Raw genomic sequence first — 19597 nt, forward strand, 5'->3', positions numbered from 1 at the left:
GGGGAAGGAAAAAGTACAAATAAACACACCGCTCCTCACGCGGGATCGAATCCGGGTCCTCAGGCTTGTGGCCCAAAAACACTGTCGCTGCCCCAGCTAGTGAATTGAGACACAGCCATGAAAAACTGCCATTAAAAGGAGAAAGGGAGCCCAAGAACAAGCGGAAAGACGAGAACGGACAGAAACTAAAGTCACACCGAACGAGACAGAGAGACAGAGGAGCAATTTACACAATATCTGGCCAGAGAGGCATTTTACAGAATATTGGGGGGGATTGCTGACAGAACATTTTAGTTGAGAATGGGGGGCGGGGGTGGTGGTGCTGAAGGAATAATTTAGTAGAGAGCGGTAAGGCCACTAAGACCCAAGCACCCTCCACCCCCCTCTGCGCGTGCCTGATTTCAAACAACCTCACAGGCCAGATGTTTCATGCTTGCAGGCCACATCTGGCCTACGGACCGCCTGTTGCTGACCCCTGTTCCAGAGCTTTCTCTGCTTTAAAGGCACTTTAATAAAGTAAGTGGTGGTATGATGTGTTTAATACACTGCTGGATATACATAATGATTGAGGTAAACTCAGTAAAGGATTGTTTATTAGCTGATCAGTTGGATCCTGTGGAAAATACTTATTTTTAGTTTAGTGATCAGGGTTAAGAAACAGCTTTAAACTACCAACATAAAGTATTGTACTGAATTTTGGTGATCCACTACATACAGGTTCTAGCCAACTAGTTAAGCTAGCTAAAAGAATTCTTCTTCATTGTAATTTACAGTAATCCTGCAATCCTAGTCTACAAGTCACAATGACTAATCACAAACTGCATTTTATTAATCACATAGTGGGTTTAATCTGTGTGTTTTCATTCAGAGATTTTAGGCAACTATCAGAAATGATCTCATCACAGTTTACATGGTTAGCTCCGCTACCTTTGTTTTAGAAAAATTGGCGTACATCCAGATATGTTTCAACGTCTGCTCGCTGCACCCTGCTGAATCTTATTACGTAAAAAATCCTCCACAGCTCCACAAAATCAGCGAGCTGAATGGCCGTTTGTCTTGAAAGGCAGAACTTCATCCTTGAACCAGCACCGTAATTAGCGCTAAGAGATTTCCCATTAACACAGCGCTCAGTGGCCTGTCCCCTCATTAATAATACAGCTGAGTTGAGCGAAACGATTCGCTTCTGGCGACGCCCCTGTTCTGCGGTATCATTTTTGGGGGGGACAAATCCACCTGTTTCTGATATTGGGTGGGACATGTCCATCTCCCCCAGGTTCCTACGCCAACGAACACACAGCACTATGTGTGGAGAAAAAAGGCACAGCACACCATCAAAACCTCATCCCAACTGTGAAACATGGTTGGGGCTGCTTTGCTGCTTCAGGGCCTGGACAGATTGCAGTCATCAACGGACAAATGAATTCCCAAGTTTACCTAGATATTTGGCAGAAAAGACTGAATCTGTCCTCCAACTGAAGCTCAACAGAGGATGAATGATGCAACAGAACAATGACCCAAAACACAGAAGTAAATCCACAACTGAACGGCTTCAACAGAAGAAAATACCTCTTCTGGAGACCCAATTGAGATGCTGTGGCATCATGACCTCAAGAGAGCGATTCACACCAGATATCCCAAGAATATTATAGCTGAACTGAAACAGTTTAGTGAAGAGGAATGATCCAAAATTCCTCCTGACTGTTGTGCAGGTCTGATCTGCAGCTAGAGGAAACGATTGGTCGAGGTTATTTCTGACAAAGGAGGATCAACCAGTTATTAAATCCAAAGGTTCACATATTTTTCCACCCCTCACTCTGAATGTTATCATGTTGTGTTCAATAAAACAAGGCAAACATATGTATTTTTTGCGTGGTATTAGTTTAAGCAGACTGTACAGTTTGTCTATTGTTGATGAAGATCAGAAACCATTTAATGATTCATTTATGCAGAAATCCAAGTAATCCAAAAGGGATCACATACTTTTTCTTGCAACTGTATGTGTCCTTTATCAATAACAATTAAATCTAGTCTATTGTAATCAGATCAGATTTAATAGTAAATCACTTTTTGAAACATCAGAGGTTAATACAGAGAGTTTTACTTTTTGAACAAGGCTGCCTAAAAAATTTAGTTTACAGACAACGACCAGCTGATCCTGAGATGGCCTGCTTTTGTTCTGGTAAAGCACAGGAGATTTCACTGGTTGGAACCGAAAGCAAGTACTACAAGCTCCTGATGCAGGAATCCACTTACACTGGTTGCTGATGAAGCAGTGTGCTGCCAGCAGTTTTAAGGAATGGACTTCAAACAGCACTCTATGAAACAGCAGGTCATGAGCTGTAGGCCTCAGCTTGGCCTCGGTGCGCACACACGACTGTGTAAACTCCTGCATACATCCACACAGACAGACAAGTCAATAATAATTAATAATTCACAATTAATAATTTATCTCATTAACTGCTTAATAGCACTGGATGATCATTTATCTAAAGATTCACAGATCATAAGAAGCTATAAGAACAGACCCATTCGAGAAGAGACTACGAATTAAAAAGGTATATGTTTGAGTAAAATGAACAACATTGTTGTATTCTATAAATTGCGGACAACGTTTCTCCCAAATTCCAAATACAAATATTGTCATTTACAGTGTTTTTTTTGCAGAAAATGAGAAATGGCTGAAATAACAAAAAGATGCAGAGCTTTCAGACCTCAAATAATGCAAAGAAAAAAGTTCAGAAATCAATATTTGGTGGAATAACCCTGGTTTTTAATCACAGTTTTCATGTATCTTGGCATGTTCTCCTCCACCTTACACACATACATATTTTTCTCTTGGTTTTCAATTTGGTAAAATCAAATACATTTTTAAGTGGTATCTAATTTTTTTCCAGATCTGTATGTTTCACAAATGTTCATGAATGAGTTTGCAGTGAGCTACATGTATTACACTGCTTTATAAAACCATCATCCTGTCACCATCATCTACGTGGGCGGAGACTCCCTATACTTCTTTCATTATTTAATTGGTCTAAAAATCTGAAACTCTGCTCTTTTGGTTGGACCAATACTTGCTGCTTTGGTACCATGGTTCACAGCACCTTTCACATCTGCTGTTATTGATCAGACCAAACAAAGTTGATGTTAAATCACTATTAGAAGTAAGAGCGCCAAATGATGATTTTCCTGTAGCCCAAATTACATAAAAGTTAAAAAGCAGAAGTAGTAAATTCATGTCCTGAAAATTTCAATGTTTACAGGGTCTTGCTATAAACTCCAGGGTGCCTGGAATAAAATGCTCAAGTGAAGTTGGACTTTCTGGACCAGAATAGCTAAAGACAGGATATTCAGTCTACATTATAAAATAGAAGACACAATTTGTTTACCCTCATAAGCGGATCCTCCAGGGACTGTCCAGCATGTGTAATGGCCTCTTTGGAAACCGCAGTGTCTCCATTGGCCTGGATCTCCAACACTGCCATCTTGAATAGAGCAAGAATCAGGGTGTTGTGATCAGTAAAGTCAGGGATGAATGTGAAGAGTGTAAATGGTAAACTGTGAGTGTAAATCTGATGCTCAGTGTTTTACCTCCAAAGCACAGATCCCAAACGAGTAAATATCAATAGAGTAATCATCCTCTGCAACTGCACAGAGAAAACATTTTTCCCTTTAGAAAATTGTCTCTCAAAAAGTTATCCAAAAGCCAAACTAGCGTAGAACTGCTATTTATAGAGCCATAAAACAATGCAACTCATCAACTAATTGGATGATATTACAGAATTACTTTTCTCTACAGTATAAATTATAATATAACAAAATCACTGAGATTTCGTTTTTCCATTCTGTTGGTTGATGTGAACATTACCTAAAGATACAATAAATCACAATAAACATGTTAATGAATTACAGTAAAAAAATATAGACTTGACCTCAATATTGGCCAATGTATTTTTGAAAATAAAGTTAATTAATATACAAGAGCTGTATGTCAAAAAATAAAATCTATTTCAATTTCAATGTTTAAATAAAAATAAAACATTCATTGCTCTTTAAAAGATTGTAAAATGCATTAATATTGTGCTAAATTATCATTACATATATGGCACAAAATGGTTTTAAAATAAGAATAATATGACTTGCAATACTACAGTGGTGTGAAAAAGTGTTAGGGCCATGTAGGTTTAGATTTTTTCTTGCCTTATAATAAAAAAACATAGTTTAAAAACTGCATTTTGGGTTTAATGTTTGTGTTAAATTTGTTTGATGATCTTAAACATTTAAGAATGATAAACATGCAAAAAAAAAAGAAATCATAAAAAGGGAAAACAATGTTTATTGTAAGTTAGTAGGCATTCTTTAAATATATATATTATATATATACTACATTGCTGTCAAATAATTATCAGTAGGTGTACAGGCGTTAGTGAGAGTATATTGTGAGACAAAGAAAGATTAAAAGACAGACAGACAAACAGACAGAGCTGCTCAAGAACTTACAGCCATACTCTGGAGCAAAGAAGTGCTGATTGCGCAGCTCGTCCCGGTGCTGGTGCACATTCCCGTGGATGGCCTCTGGGAAAACTGGAAGAGCACAGTGGAACATCTTCAACAATACACAGAGCAGCAAGGAACACACAGTGCATTAAGGGACAAAGAGAGCATAGAGAAACACACAGCACATCTAGGAACACAGTGTAGAAGAATACAGAGCACAGCGAGGAACACATAGAAGCACAGCAAGAAACAGAGCAAAGACGCTCTAACATGGCGGCACGCAGTAGTACAGCAGCTTTTCACGCTCCTAGCGAAAACCATGTTTTGAGCTTTTTTTTACGTCGATTCTGGGCCCAACTTTATTAGCAGAACCAAACTTTAAGGATTAAGGACAGTTTGGCCAGTAAAACTATAGCAATTTGCACTTTGGACCTAATGTTGCTGCTACTTCCCTAATCCTTCATATTATTCTGTGTATTATTTATTTTATTTTATCTTTATATGTATCTATTTTTAATTGCTCTTTGGCTGTCAACTGGATCGTGAGAAAACAATTTTGCTCCACCTCATGTACCACATGTGATGTGAATGACAATAAAATCTCCTTGAATCCTTGAAAGGAACACACAAAGCAAAGAGGAACACACAGAGCACAGCAAGAAACACAGAGCAAAGAGAAACACACAGAGCAAAGAGGAACACAGAGCAAAGAGAAACACAGAGCAAAGAGAAACACAGAGCAAAGAGAAACACAGAGCAAAGAGAAACACAGAGCAAAGAGGAACACATAGCAAAGAGAAACACACAGAGCAAAGAGAATCACACAGAGCAAAGAGAAACACACAGAGCAAAGAGAATCACACAGAGCAAAGAGAAACACACAGAGCAAAGAGGAACACACAGAGCAAAGAGGAACACACAGAGCAAAGAGGAACACAGAGAGCAAAGAGGAACACAGAGAGCAAAGAGGAACACAGAGAGCAAAGAGGAACACACAGAGCAAAGAGAAACACAGAGCAAAGAGAAACACAGAGCAAAGAGAAACACAGAGCAAAGAGAAACACATAGCAAAGAGGAACACATAGCAAAGAGGAACACACAGAGCAAAGAGGAACACACAGAGCAAAGAGAAACACACAGAGCAAAGAGAAACACACAGAGCAAAGAGAAACACACAGAGCAAAGAGAATCACACAGAGCAAAGAGGAACACACAGAGCAAAGAGGAACACACAGAGCAAAGAGGAACACACAGAGCAAAGAGGAACACACAGAGCAAAGAGGAACACACAGAGCAAAGAGGAACACACAGAGCAAAGAGGAACACAGAGAGCAAAGAGGAACACAGAGAGCAAAGAGGAACACAGAGAGCAAAGAGGAACACAGAGAGCAAAGAGGAACACAGAGAGCAAAGAGGAACACACAGAGCAAAGAGGAACACACAGAGCAAAGAGGAACACACAGAGCAAAGAGGAACACACAGAGCAAAGAGGAACACACAGAGCAAAGAGGAACACAGAGAGCAAAGATGAACACAGAGAGCAAAGAGGAACACAGAGCAAAGAGAAACACACAGAGCAAAGAGAAACACACAGAGCAAAGAGAAACACACAGAGCAAAGAGGAACACACAGAGGAAAGAGGAACACAGAGAGCAAAGAGGAACACAGAGAGCAAAGAGGAACACAGAGAGCAAAGAGGAACACACAGAGCAAAGAGGAACACACAGAGCAAAGAGGAACACACAGAGCAAAGAGGAACACACAGAGCAAAGAGGAACACACAGAGCAAAGAGGAACACACAGAGCAAAGAGGAACACACAGAGCAAAGAGGAACACACAGAGCAAAGAGGAACACACAGAGCAAAGAGGAACACACAGAGCAAAGAGGAACACACAGAGCAAAGAGGAACACACAGAGCAAAGAGGAACACACAGAGCAAAGAGGAACACACAGAGCAAAGAGGAACACACAGAGCAAAGAGGAACACACAGAGCAAAGAGGAACACAGAGCAAAGAGGAACACAGAGCAAAGAGGAACACAGAGAGCAAAGAGGAACACAGAGCAAAGAGAAACACAGAGCAAAGAGAAACACACAGAGCAAAGAGGAACACAGAGCAAAGAGGAACACACAGAGCAAAGAGGAACACACAGAGCAAAGAGGAACACACAGAGCAAAGAGGAACACAGAGCAAAGAGAAACACAGAGCAAAGAGGAACACAGAGCAAAGAGGAACACACAGAGCAAAGAGGAACACACAGAGCAAAGAGAATCACACAGAGCAAAGAGGAACACACAGAGCAAAGAGGAACACACAGAGCAAAGAGGAACACAGAGCAAAGAGGGACACACAGAGCAAAGAGAATCACACAGAGCAAAGAGGAACACACAGAGCAAAGAGGAACACACAGAGCAAAGAGGAACACACAGAGCAAAGAGGAACACACAGAGCAAAGAGGAACACACAGAGCAAAGAGGAACACACAGAGCAAAGAGGAACACACAGAGCAAAGAGGAACACACAGAGCAAAGAGGAACACAGAGCAAAGAGGAACACAGAGCAAAGAGAAACACACAGAGCAAGAAACGCACATTCCATCCATTATTTATTTATTTATATTTATAAGAAGGGGGTCTGTCCAAAGCACAGCCAGTAAACACAATTGATGAGACAGTCAGAATGACCTCTCTAAAGCGGTCAAGGGAAGGGTCAGCAAGGATCAGCTCAATAATGCAGCAGCTGTAGCTCTACACAGATAAACACAGCTACAGCGCAGAGAGTGGTGGAACAGATGGGAAGAATACTGTTCAAAAGTTTGGCATCACCAGTCATTAACAACTTCTCCTCTTTTTTTAGTTATTTCAGTTTATTAACTGAATTTTTTACTCTTTTAGGAACCATCAAGAAATGTATTATTGACAAAACGTACACTTTAATTATCTACTCATCAAAGAGGCTCAGGCGATCTCCGAGGCCCCATCCCAATGAGGCGTGGTGATGAAGCTTACAGCAGGCTTTCCTTGCTGAACTGCTGGATGTCCAAGTGGTGTGCAGAAAATCATGTGGGCTTTATAGATAACGCGTTAAAGTTTGATGACAAACCTGGTCTTACAGGTACTGATGGTATCCACCTCACACGAGAGGGGGCTGCTTTACTTTCTATTAAATTTATATCACTGAAAACTTAATGCCACAAAGTTTTTTTGGTTTATGTTTGAAGATGTTCAGCACACAAGAGGAATTTATGTGAATTTGGGAACACTGCCTGTGCTAAACATTTTTTAGGTTGGGAAATCAAGTATTAGTTTAGTATTTACTTTCGGGCACACGTTAAGCAGTAATTCTTTAATCTGCTCATTCCATGATGTCACAGTTTAATACTCCTAAATATTTAGGAAAGGTCCTCCAGGCAACTCTCCGCCCACACAAAAGGTGATACATTGATACGTCACCTGGACTGAGCGACATCTTTCCTGGAGATGCACACGGGAGGTCCTTCTCTTAGGACTGTTTTTATTTACACTGATCTTATTTACATCAGACTTAATGTCAAAACTATCTGTCAGCCACACCTTGTTCAGCAGCTAAAAATTATCATAGGTTCAGATCTAGCATATCTAGTGTTACCAGAAGAGCTTTTTTAGCCCTCAAATCTTTGTCAGGCTAAAGAATGCCTTATCTCTGCATGGTGCAGACAAATCAGTTATATGATGAAAGCTATATAAATAAACTGGATTTGGTTTGAATAAACCATTGAAGGCTACTATTACCACCCACAGGGTCTGGCTAGAATTGTCTGTGTAAACAGACAAGCAATTTCACATTCAACGTAGGAGAGCCCACCTACATATCCCACAGGTCAGGGCAGAATTCTTTGGCCAAATAACTGAAAAAAAATGGGACACGATACCAGGGCTTGTAGATGGTTGTAGACCTGTTTTTAGCCATGTGATGTGTGCATGTCACACTTTAGCTTCTTTTTGAGATTATTTTTGTTAGCAATTAATCTACAGAACCAAAATGAAAGATTAATTAACTAATTATCAGCAGAAACAGCACTTACCATTCACAAACAATCTGTGCCAAACTGTGGAATAGGCAGAAAAAAAATACTTTAAACACCTCTCTCAGAAAATCATAACACATTGCATTCTCAAACTTCACCGTTCTGAAGACATTGGAGAAGATTCTGCTGCACCTGATCCGATCTTTATCAGGCCGTTGTGCTGGATAAAGATGGTGTCACAGGTCAGATTGCCGTGAACGATGGGTGGATCACAGGAGTGCAGGTAGCTGAGGGGGGACAGAAGGAATAAAATATGAAATGTAAAACTGACCACTGTATCGTCTTCATGCGCAGCTGCAAGAACATCATTGAATCCATATAACACAACTCAAACACTGATACCCTGATAGTAAAGTCTGTTGCAGGGGGTATTATAACTGCTGGTACTGAATAATCACATGTGCTTCATGTTAGAGTATTTGAAAATGTTTCTGTGATGTAAAGTACAAAGTACTGTGATGTGAAGTACAAAAATGACAGCAGTCTGCCTGCATTACGCTGCATTTACACTGCACCATCGCATCAACGCACATACATGCACTGCCCCCTCCAACTGGTCACGTGTGGGCATTACAAAGGCATTTCCTGCGTTGTCCAATTAAATCATTTTAATAAATGGCAAATGGTTTTAAACAAGCTTTTATTATTTCCTATAAACTAATAAACTGTCAACGTTAAAGTGTTAACGCACGCTGTTAATTTGGAACTAGTAACGCGTTATTATTTTTTTTATGCAAGTTAATTAAGGCACCAAGTTTGATTCCCACTTCCGCCATGATCTGTTTTCTGGCTGAATAATTAAACGGCGCAGTCTGAACTTCCAGCTCAGAGAGCTCGCTCTCTCTCTCTCTCATCTCTCTTTCTCTCTCTCTTTCTCTCTCTCACGCAGACACAGAGACATTTACAATCCAATTTATCATGCATTCTTTATTCCAGAACATTGATTTTATCTCCCTCAAACATACAAGTATATACTAACATTTTAATTGCCACCACTAATATACAGTAATTGCATTTTACATTTCTTACATTCATTCTTTTATTTACATTTAAATATTCACTATAAAATTAAATCGCAAAAAATTGTAGTGACAAAATTGAAACCACTAATATTTACAAATATAAATGTTTGATTGAGAGTCATAATGCTGTCTAGTGAGCAGCATATAGGCTAACAAAAGCAAACTTTTCCAATTAAATTATATATTAATATTTTGAAAACCCACCAGAGACCCCAACAATCTCTGCAACCTTTCTCCATGCTGTATTATGCTAATCAGAGTCCCTGTAAATCAGCAGGGATTTAACATAAAGGACAAGGAAACCTGAAATCGCAATGATTAGATTTTCTTCCATGCTTCTCTTGAACGTTTAAAGTGGAACTGAAAAGCACTGAGGACACGTATCAGGCAAACACCTGCTCTCTGATTGGATAGATGCATTACGTTGGACAGATTCTTTTGCAGTAAGTTGAGCTCAGCTCAAATTTTCCTTGCATCGCATCCCCCAGATTTGACCCATGATGCACCGCGTGATGGAGCTGATGCTTCCCATTGAAAATTAATGGAATATATCGCTGTGCGTTGTCGCGACAGAGTAGTGTAAACACAGCATTAGGCCCGCCACAAGAAATAATTGGCAAACATTTTTTGAGTCCATTTAGCACACATATACTTCTAAAATTAATCCAATACTCTCTTTTAAGGAGCAATTATTTTTAAATATGAAGAATATTTAGATTCTAGGATATTTTTTTGTTAATTTATAAAAAAAACATTCATGTCAACGTATCTGCTCATTTATGCTCCTTGGCTCTTCTTGAAAAAAAATCAAAGATGTGCTAATAATATTTTATACATGTGAAATTGTATGTCATATATGTACTGTACCTTGTGGGGAGCTGGTAGTGTTCTGTCAGAAGAAAACCTTTCTAATAAACAGATTTAATTACAGCACTAAAACTACAGGACAGAGGTGGTGTCTTACCTGAGGGCCGACAAGATCTGTGTGCACCAGCGCTTCCATGCCTACCACACACACACACACACACACACACACACACACACACACACACACACACACACACACACACACACACACACACACACACACGATGTATGGATGTTATTGTGCTGCTGTTATTTTACCACAGGGGGGCACTGTACTGCATGTGAAGTCAGAGGAAGCTGGATGATTACCTTCACGTTCATGGTCTTGTGGTTTTTCTTGGTTTTCTTCAGAAACTGTTTCAGACTTCCAGAGGACATGTACTCTGTGATGAAGATGACCTGCATCAGGAAGAAAAAGATACAATCAGACACTCCAGTTTCTCTATTTCTCTGACTAATTTTAAGGGAATGTAGAAATCAGTTCTTGAAAGTAGAGGGGGGTCGGTCCCCAATGATCCGTCTCTAAGAACTGGCTCCGATTGTCAGACTTTTTTTCCTGTTAAAGCCTGATTGGTAAAGATTAGGGATGCAGCGCTACAGTGTGGCCACCGTTCGGTTCGTATTGCGGTTCTTGGGCTCTGGCGTGGTAATGACAATATTGCCAAGTAACCTGGTATTATTGTTAACGAAAACGAACAAAATAACAAAACTGAAACAAAAATAACATTTTTGTTAACTGAAACTAATAAAACAGTAATTAAAAGAAAAAAAGGTACCTAACTAAAACAAACTGAAATAACAGATAGAATAGTTTTTAGAATGTTTGTTCCTTTATTTATAAGTGCTATAAGTTTTCACTCCAGCAGTTTTACAGCGGGCGGTGTTGTGCCGATTCTATAAAATACTGAGAACCATTGCATCCCTAGTAAAGATGTGTGTTGGACCCTTAATGCTGCTTTTACTTTTTGTTTAGCACATGTAAATCATATGTTCTTGAGTGATGTTTTCTCGATTTTGTGAACATGTGATTCACATGTTTTTCATCATTTATATTTGTTGCACTCTGCTCCATGCTGAGTGTATAAAGTCATATAAATATTAAACATTTAATGTAGTGTATGATTTTTCATTATTAATATATTTTACACAGAATTTGGTTATGTAGTAATCTAAGCATTAAGAAAACTAGTAGAAAATGCTGAGCTCTCACCCTGGCCCGGTTCTCCCTTGTGTCCAGCCAGTATTTGTGGAATTTGACGATGTTGGGATGCTCCACCTGCATCAGGTTCTCAAACATTTCCTTGATCCTGTCCTAAAAACAGAAACACAAATGTTAGCATATTTCCATTATCTGCTCTTAATCCGTACTGCCACTGTCTGCCATCGTTTCACTAACACTGCTTTACACCACTATACAGAACACAACACTGCAGCCATTAAAGACAGCAGCACGGGCCTGAACAGCAGCTGCTGGAGTCCGAGTCATTTGATTTTGAGCAACTGCCGATAACCCTGAACAGACCATCCCCACTGTCAAACATGGTGGTGGCAGCATCATGGTTTGGGCCGGTTGTTCTTCAGCAGGGACAGGGAAGATGGTTAAAATTGATGGGAAGATGAATGAAGCCAAATACAGGACCATTCTAGAAGAAAACCTGTTTGAATCTGCAAAAGACCTGAGACTGGGACAGAGATTTATCTTCCAAGAAGACAATGATCCAAAACATAAATCTACAACGGAATGGTTCACAAATAAACTTATCCAGGTGTTAGAATGGCCAAGTTAAAGTGCAGACTTGAATCCAATAGAGAATCTGTGGAAAGAGCTGAAATCTGCTGTTCACAAATGCTCTCCATCCACTGACCTTCAGCTGTTTTGCAAGGATGGGCCAAAATTTCATACCCCAAGCTACTTACAGCTGTAATCGCAGCAAAAGGTGGTGCTACAAAGTATTAGCGCAAAGGGGCTGAGTAATATTGCACACCCCAGTTTTTTATTAAAAAAAAAAAAAAAAAGTTAAAAATAGCCAATACATTTTGTCACGATTGTGTCCCACTTGTTGTTGATTTTTCACAAAAAATGTACAATTATGAATCTTTATGTTTGAGGCCTGGAATGTGGCAAAGGTTAAAAAATTCAAGGGGGCAAGGCACTGTTTATTTCACAGGCCCGCTTTCCTACCAGCCTCCAGGTCACTGCCACTCGTGCAGAGCAGAAAGAGCAGCAGCATCCTCTTTTACAGATGGGTCTTTCTTCCTGCAAGCCTTTAAGCATGACTGAGGGCTCATCTACTGTGCAACAGCTATTCAAGAGTAAGGGCTACATAAATTAGATTATTAGTATTATTATTATTAGACCTGCACAATACTAAAATATTGAAAACAAATATTTTGTAAATAAATGTGCAATAATATTTTAAATTTAAGCAGTTTGGAAGGCCAAATACCCAAATCCTTATTTCTATAAACTTCCCTTGTCACTAGTATTGCTGGTGCCAGCAATTCTCAGATCATTGTGCTTTCTGGAACTTTTTTACCCTTGCATAAATTAAATAGCCTAAATGTAAAACTCTTAAAGGCCTTTTTTTTTTTTTTGCCACATTCATTTGGTGCATCCCTCGCCGCTGCGACCATTACCTCGTGGGCCTTGAAGACCTTCTTATCAGAGAACTGAACCTCATTCCACACCACCTCCACTCCCTCCTCTGTGTCCATGGCCAGGGATGCGCTCTCAATGCCGGGAACATTGCCCTGACTCACCTGCCCAACAGAGAGAAGCAGAGCACATAGAAGAGAAAAGGCAAACGAAAAGGAAAGAACAACATTGAGTCATATATAGATAATTACCATATTTTCTGTGATGGGATTATAAAACAGTTAAATATAAAATAGGATTTACTCTCTGTTGGTCAATCATCAATACACAATAGCTGCTAGTTCTTTTATAATTAAGTTTAAGATTTTAATACCTTTAAAACCTCTTAATGGGTTAGAACTTCCCTGCATCTGAATTTCTGACAAATCCTAAAATCAAATCATACAAATAGGGTTGCAACGGTATGAGATTTTCACGGTATGATAACCGTCTCGGAAAATACCGCGGTATCACGGTTATCACGGTATCACAGTTTGTTACATATATTATTAAACTGACCCTTAAAGAAATTACAACAAAGTTTTTTTGTTCAATTAACTATTTATTGTAGAAACTACACCATCAGGTGAAGGAAACCATGTTTTTCCACTACTCTTAAGGGCATTAAGAGTGTATATATATATAAAAAAAGTTGGTATATAACCAGATACTGCAGAAAGAGGGGATTTATTTCTGACATGATCCTCACAATAGAGATTTCTATTTTAAGGCTTTCACACCTTAAAACCTTCAACATATGAAAAACAGGCACGTCAGAATTTGAAAATTAACGCATGTAAATGAATGGCGTCTTTCACATCCAGTCCGGCCAGGACCTTTACACGGACACGTGAATCCATCGTAGCACGCACTTCACGCCTGTACCTGCGTGCCCAAATTTCGGATAACTCAGCGCTTTTGCGGGCGCTTACCGCATGGGTTGTGCACGACTACAAAGAGGTTTTTATTTATGTTCAGATTAAAATTATAAACTAAACACATACTTTCCGCTGCACAGCGGGGTGGTGTTCTCGGAGATGGGAGAACAGGTTTGATGTATTTCCTCCTTTAGCTGTGACTACGGCCACATTGATTACAAGCTTGTTGATTACAAGATTACAAGTCTGTTTTCAGGCTGTTTGAATGAGCGAAATATGATCAGAATTATGTTAATTAACACTAACATAGAAGCATAGAACTATTATTTAATAAAAATGATTTTTAAGAACAGCTAAACACAGTGCGGAGAAGTTCACGTGCGAGAGAGAGAGACACAGAGAGAGAGAGAGATTTGCGTGTTCTGATGAGAGCTACTCACAGGTAAAGGTTCTCTTTTATCTCCTCGTGCTCATTTTAGTCCAATTCATAATTCTGCAGTTTCTCAGTGTTTTCTGTCGTATTTTGCGGCTAGCGCGAGCGCTTACAACTAACACCGCGGACCGCGAGGTGCAGCCGCGCTGCCGCTGTTATGCCGAATCCGACTCCCTGCTCAATCCGACTCCCGCTTCGCGGACAGAATCGGCACAACACCTCCCGCTGTAGAACTGCGGGAGTGAAAACAGCGCTTATAAATAAGTTAGTTAAGTTTCACTTTCAGTTTTCGTTATTTGGTTCGTTTTCATTAACAATAATAATTGGTTACTTAGCATTAACATTGTGATTATCACACCAGAGCTTTATTTAAAAATAAAATATATAATTAAAAAACAGATGCCTACATCTCAGACTATTTTCTGGAGCCCAACCCGACCCGGCCCGAGGAATGTGGTGGGAAATCTCGGCCCGAACGGACCCGATTTCGGGTCGGTCCTCGGGTCAGGTCTGGTTCGGGCAGAGAATCTAGGCTCTGATGCACTTTCTGCCATTCTCACCGCTGTGTGCTGAGTAGCTGAAGCGGAGCAGAGTTGCGCATGCGCGGGTGACTTTCTCCGCTGGCTTGCGTTTTACCGGTAATAAGCAAACACACACGGTATGATAACCGTGCATTTTAATACCACGGTATACCGTGAAACCGGTTACCGCTGCAACCCTACATACAAAGTTCCACTGTCAGGGTGAGGGTGCAGGGAGGACGAGGAGGCGGACGCAAAATGCAAACATAAACGGGATTTATTACAAAAATGAACACAAAACAAACTTGGAATACACTTACTGGGAAATAACTGAAAACTGGACTGAGGAAACTGGGGAAACACACGGACCACTAACAGACGTAAAAACGTACAAGGATCGACACCGGGGAAATGGAAGACGGACCTTAAATAGAGGTGCACACACACAGGAAACATGAAACACCTGGGACGAAGGGGCGGAGTTACAAAAGAACACAGGTGAGTGGAAAAACACAGGCAGAACACAGGGACACGGGTCACGTGGGACAACACAGGCACGAGGACAGACAGGAAACAGGGCCAGGACCTTACATAACCCCCCCCTTAACGCGCAACTGGTTCGGCTGCCACCGCGAAAGACACTGGGCGCGGATCGGCAGCTACCGCGGGAGGAAGTAGCGGCTGGCGGGCTGGTGCAGGAGGGCAGTCCTCAAACTCCTCTTCACTGGACACAGGTGTGAGGAGATCGGAGTAGTCCCAGGAATAGGACTCCTCACAGCCTGCATCCATGCCACCCCAGTCCTCGTCGGGGCGAGGAGCCTCAGCCGCGAGCTTCACAGAGCGCGGCATCTCGGCCGCGAAAGTCACCGAGCGCGGGTAGAGTACAGCCCCTGGGGGAAACGGCAATGGAGTACGGGCTGGTGCGGGGTAGAGCTCCTCTTCCTCCTCGGAGCTGCTGGGAGCGCAACCGATGAAGTCCCACGGCTTCCGCTCCACGAGCCTCGGGTACTCGTAGGTTTCACCCAACCTGAGACGAGTCCCGAGGCTCCCCGCACACACCCGCAGCGCCCCCCCAAGCAATTCTTCCCCGGAAAAGGGATCCTCCTTCGGCTGGCGGGACCCCTTAGAACGTCTACCCCGAGGCCTGTGGCGTCCTTTAGGCCTCGGGGATTCCAACGCCGGGGTCCCGCATGGAGCGTGGCGAATCGCCAACCTGGAGCTGGTCCAGCGGTTTGCTGCGTCCATTTTTGGGGTCGATCCTTCTGTCAGGGTGAGGGTGCAGGGAGGACGAGGAGGCGGACGCAAAATGCAAACATAAACGGGATTTATTACAAAAATGAACACAAAACAAACTTGGAATACACTTACTGGGAAATAACTGAAAACTGGACTGAGGAAACTGGGGAAACACACGGACCACTAACAGACGTAAAAACGTACAAGGATCGACACCGGGGAAATGGAAGACGGACCTTAAATAGAGGTGCACACACACAGGAAACATGAAACACCTGGGACGAAGGGGCGGAGTTACAAAAGAACACAGGTGAGTGGAAAAACACAGGCAGAACACAGGGGCACGGGTCACGTGGGACAACACAGGCACGAGGACAGACAGGAAACAGGGCCAGGACCTTACATCCACAAAGTTCAAAAAATAAAAAACAAAATACTGCTGAAACAATCTGGTGCCACAAGGTACCAAAACTTTCCAGGCATCTTTTATTATCATTAATACATTACCATTATTACCAATACCATTAATATAATAATAAACTATATTAATAATAAACTATTATAACTATAATAAACTATTATAACTAATAATAAACTATTATTATTACTATCATTATTATTATTTAATTCATTTTTTATCTTATATTGTGGCATTGGGAATGGAATCACCGGGCAACTCACGATGCAATATCATGATCCTGTTTCACAGAATTTCTTTGAATGTCTTTGAATTCAATCTCTTTGAATGGGGAAAAACCTGTTTCAGGAATATAACAAAAAGCTCTTTAAAGTTTATAGCATTTGACTACATGATGTAGCTTGGTATAACTACTGTGCCTGTGCAGATCTTACCATTGAGACAGATTTTTCTCTCTTGCACGTGGACCCTTTTCCTGAGATGCCACTCCAGCGGCTGTTCCCATCAATAATAACGTCTCTGATTCTATGTTTAAAAAGTGCTACAGTTGCAAGAAGAAGTATGTGAACCCTTTTGGATTACTTGGATTTCTGCAAAAATGAATCACTAAATGGGTTCTGATCTTCATCTAAGTCACAAAAATAGACAAACTGTATAGTCTGCTTAAACTCATACCACACAAAAATATATGTTTGCATGATTTTATTGAACACAACATGTTATCATTTACAGTTGGTGGGGGGTATGTGATAACTGGTTGATCCTCCTTTGGCAGAAATAATCTCAACCAAAGGTTTCCTGTAGTTGCAGATCAGACCTGCACAACAGTCAGGAGGAATTTTGGATCATTCCTCCTCCCAAAACAGTTTAGCAATATTATCTGGATATCTGGTGTCAACCAGTTTTGTTAATTTGTCAACAAAAATGTTAGCATGTGCCAGAGATTTCTGTGAGTCTTCAGCTGACACTCTAGGATTCTTCCTCACCTCATTGATTATTCTGTGTTGTGCTCTTGCAGTCATTTTTAAAGGTCCACCACACCCAGGGAGAGGAGCAACAGTGCTGAACTTTCTCCATTTGCAGACTGTCTGTCGTTCCGTGGACACATGAACATCAAGGATTTTAGAAATACTTTTGTAACCCCAGCTTCATGCAAGTCAACAATTCTTGAACGTAGGTCTTCTGAGAGTTGATCTTTTGTGCTAGGCATGATTCACACTAAGCAATGCTTCTTAAGAACAGCAAACTCTAAACTGGTTTGTGTTTTTATAGGGCTTGGCAGCTTTAACTAACAAATCCAATCTCATCACATCCTGACTCCAATTAGCTCTTAGAATAGTCATTAGGTAGGGATGTAGGGATTCACATACGTTTTCTACCCTAACTGTGAATGTTAACATGTTGTGCTCAATAAAAACATGTAAACATAATTTTTGTGTGGTATTATTTTAAGCAGACTGTGTTTGTCTATTGTTGTGACTTGATGAAACAATGACCAATTTATGCAGAAATTCAAGTAAATATTTTGTATTATTATTTTGTAATTATTGTACCTTGTTGAGCAAAGGTGTTGCGTGGAGGTGCAGATGTGGTTTTGAGGAGATATTTTAATAAAGTTAAAATTTGATAAAGTTAAACTTTGCTGAAAGAAATCATATTTACAATGTTTCTGTTACAGTTTAAAGTGGAAAGCATTTAATTTGAATCAGCTGCTCAGCTGAACACAAATCAAACAGATGTAGTGGTAATTTCATTGCCATATTCATAATCATATTTCATAGCCAATTTTATATCTAATTTTATTAGACTTAAACATAGCAGGAAATACAGTGGCATAAACTTAAAAAGTTTAGACAATTTTCATGATGTCCCCTTGTAAATCATTGGATGTTTAGATCATTTCTGTTAAATATATCATATAGCAGATAAACACAGTGATATTAGAGAAGTTAAATGGAGTTTATAGGATTTACTGAAAGTGTGCAAAAATTAGGCAGATGCATAAATTTGGGTTCAACAAAAAAAAGACATCAATATTTAGTAGATTCTCCTTTTGCAGAAATAAACACTTCCTATAGTTTCCAATGCGACTCTAGGTTCTGGCTGAAGGTATTTTGGACCATTCTTCTTTACAAAACATCTCCAGTTCAGTCAGGTTTTCGAGCATAAACATCCCGCTTTATGTCACCACAGATTTCAATCATTTTAAGGTCTGGGGACTGAGGTGGCCATTCCAGAACATTGTACTTGTTCTTCTGCATGAGTGATTATCTTGTTAAAGGATCCAGTAAACGAAAAAAAATATATATAATAAAGCCGCAAGTGGCAATCTAAGCACAGCCACTTAGCTTAGCAAGTCTAAAAAAATTATCTTGAGAATAGGCCTTATGGTTCACAAGATGCGGTTACCTGCGGTTACCATTGCCTAGCAATTAGAATTAACTACAATTTTAGTGCATTTCTACAAGTGTTAAAACATTTTCTTAAGTCTGACTGGTTATTTATTTTACTAATTTCTCTACCAAAATATCTAATCTTAAACACAGCAGGGTGAACTCCCCCCTATCAGAGATTAGCTAACTAGCAGAACACAGGAGCTTCTGCTCTGACTCACCGGAGCTCTCTTTAAACACTTCAAATACTCACTGTAAAACTGCTTCTCTTCAGGGTTTACAGCTGTATTACTGATATAAGAACAGATTATTAGTCTTAATATATGGCAATATTCAATACTTTTGGGGTATTATGGAATATTATTGTACTGGGAATCATTCAGCTGCTGTAGCAGGAAGTACATTTAAAAAAGAAGAAAAAAACAAAAGAATCTCCTTTTTTTATCACTTTAGACACAGTCAATGGCACAACAGGGCAGTGAAAAAAACAATGCAGTTTCGATAAAGACATATAATAGCAAAGATTTAAAGGCTCCAAAAAAGCATAACATGCAACAAGAATCCTATGGCTACATATCATGTGCATTTAGATGTAATTTATGTTCTACTATAGCACCTCCAAGAAGCCAAAG

At 40.2% G+C, this 19597-nt stretch overlaps 1 protein-coding gene across 1 annotated transcript in view; it reads right to left on the reverse strand.

Moving 5' to 3' along the window:
- nrbp2a (nuclear receptor binding protein 2a) overlaps positions 1-19597 on the reverse strand; it is a 90651-nt gene that overhangs the window by 10344 nt on the left and 60710 nt on the right. The window contains exons 2-11 of the mRNA XM_022677963.2: positions 13089-13211; positions 11662-11763; positions 10761-10850; positions 10549-10589; positions 8695-8789; positions 8560-8583; positions 4498-4581; positions 3589-3644; positions 3387-3482; positions 2254-2386 (exon numbers count right to left, since the gene is read on the reverse strand). Of these exons, the coding sequence (XP_022533684.1) occupies positions 2254-2386; positions 3387-3482; positions 3589-3644; positions 4498-4581; positions 8560-8583; positions 8695-8789; positions 10549-10589; positions 10761-10850; positions 11662-11763; positions 13089-13211 (844 nt within the window). The remainder of the gene's footprint in view (positions 1-2253; positions 2387-3386; positions 3483-3588; positions 3645-4497; positions 4582-8559; positions 8584-8694; positions 8790-10548; positions 10590-10760; positions 10851-11661; positions 11764-13088; positions 13212-19597) is intronic.

Source organism: Astyanax mexicanus, chromosome 8 (genome assembly GCF_023375975.1).
Source record: "Astyanax mexicanus isolate ESR-SI-001 chromosome 8, AstMex3_surface, whole genome shotgun sequence".
Taxonomy (NCBI): Eukaryota; Metazoa; Chordata; class Actinopteri; order Characiformes; family Acestrorhamphidae; genus Astyanax; species Astyanax mexicanus.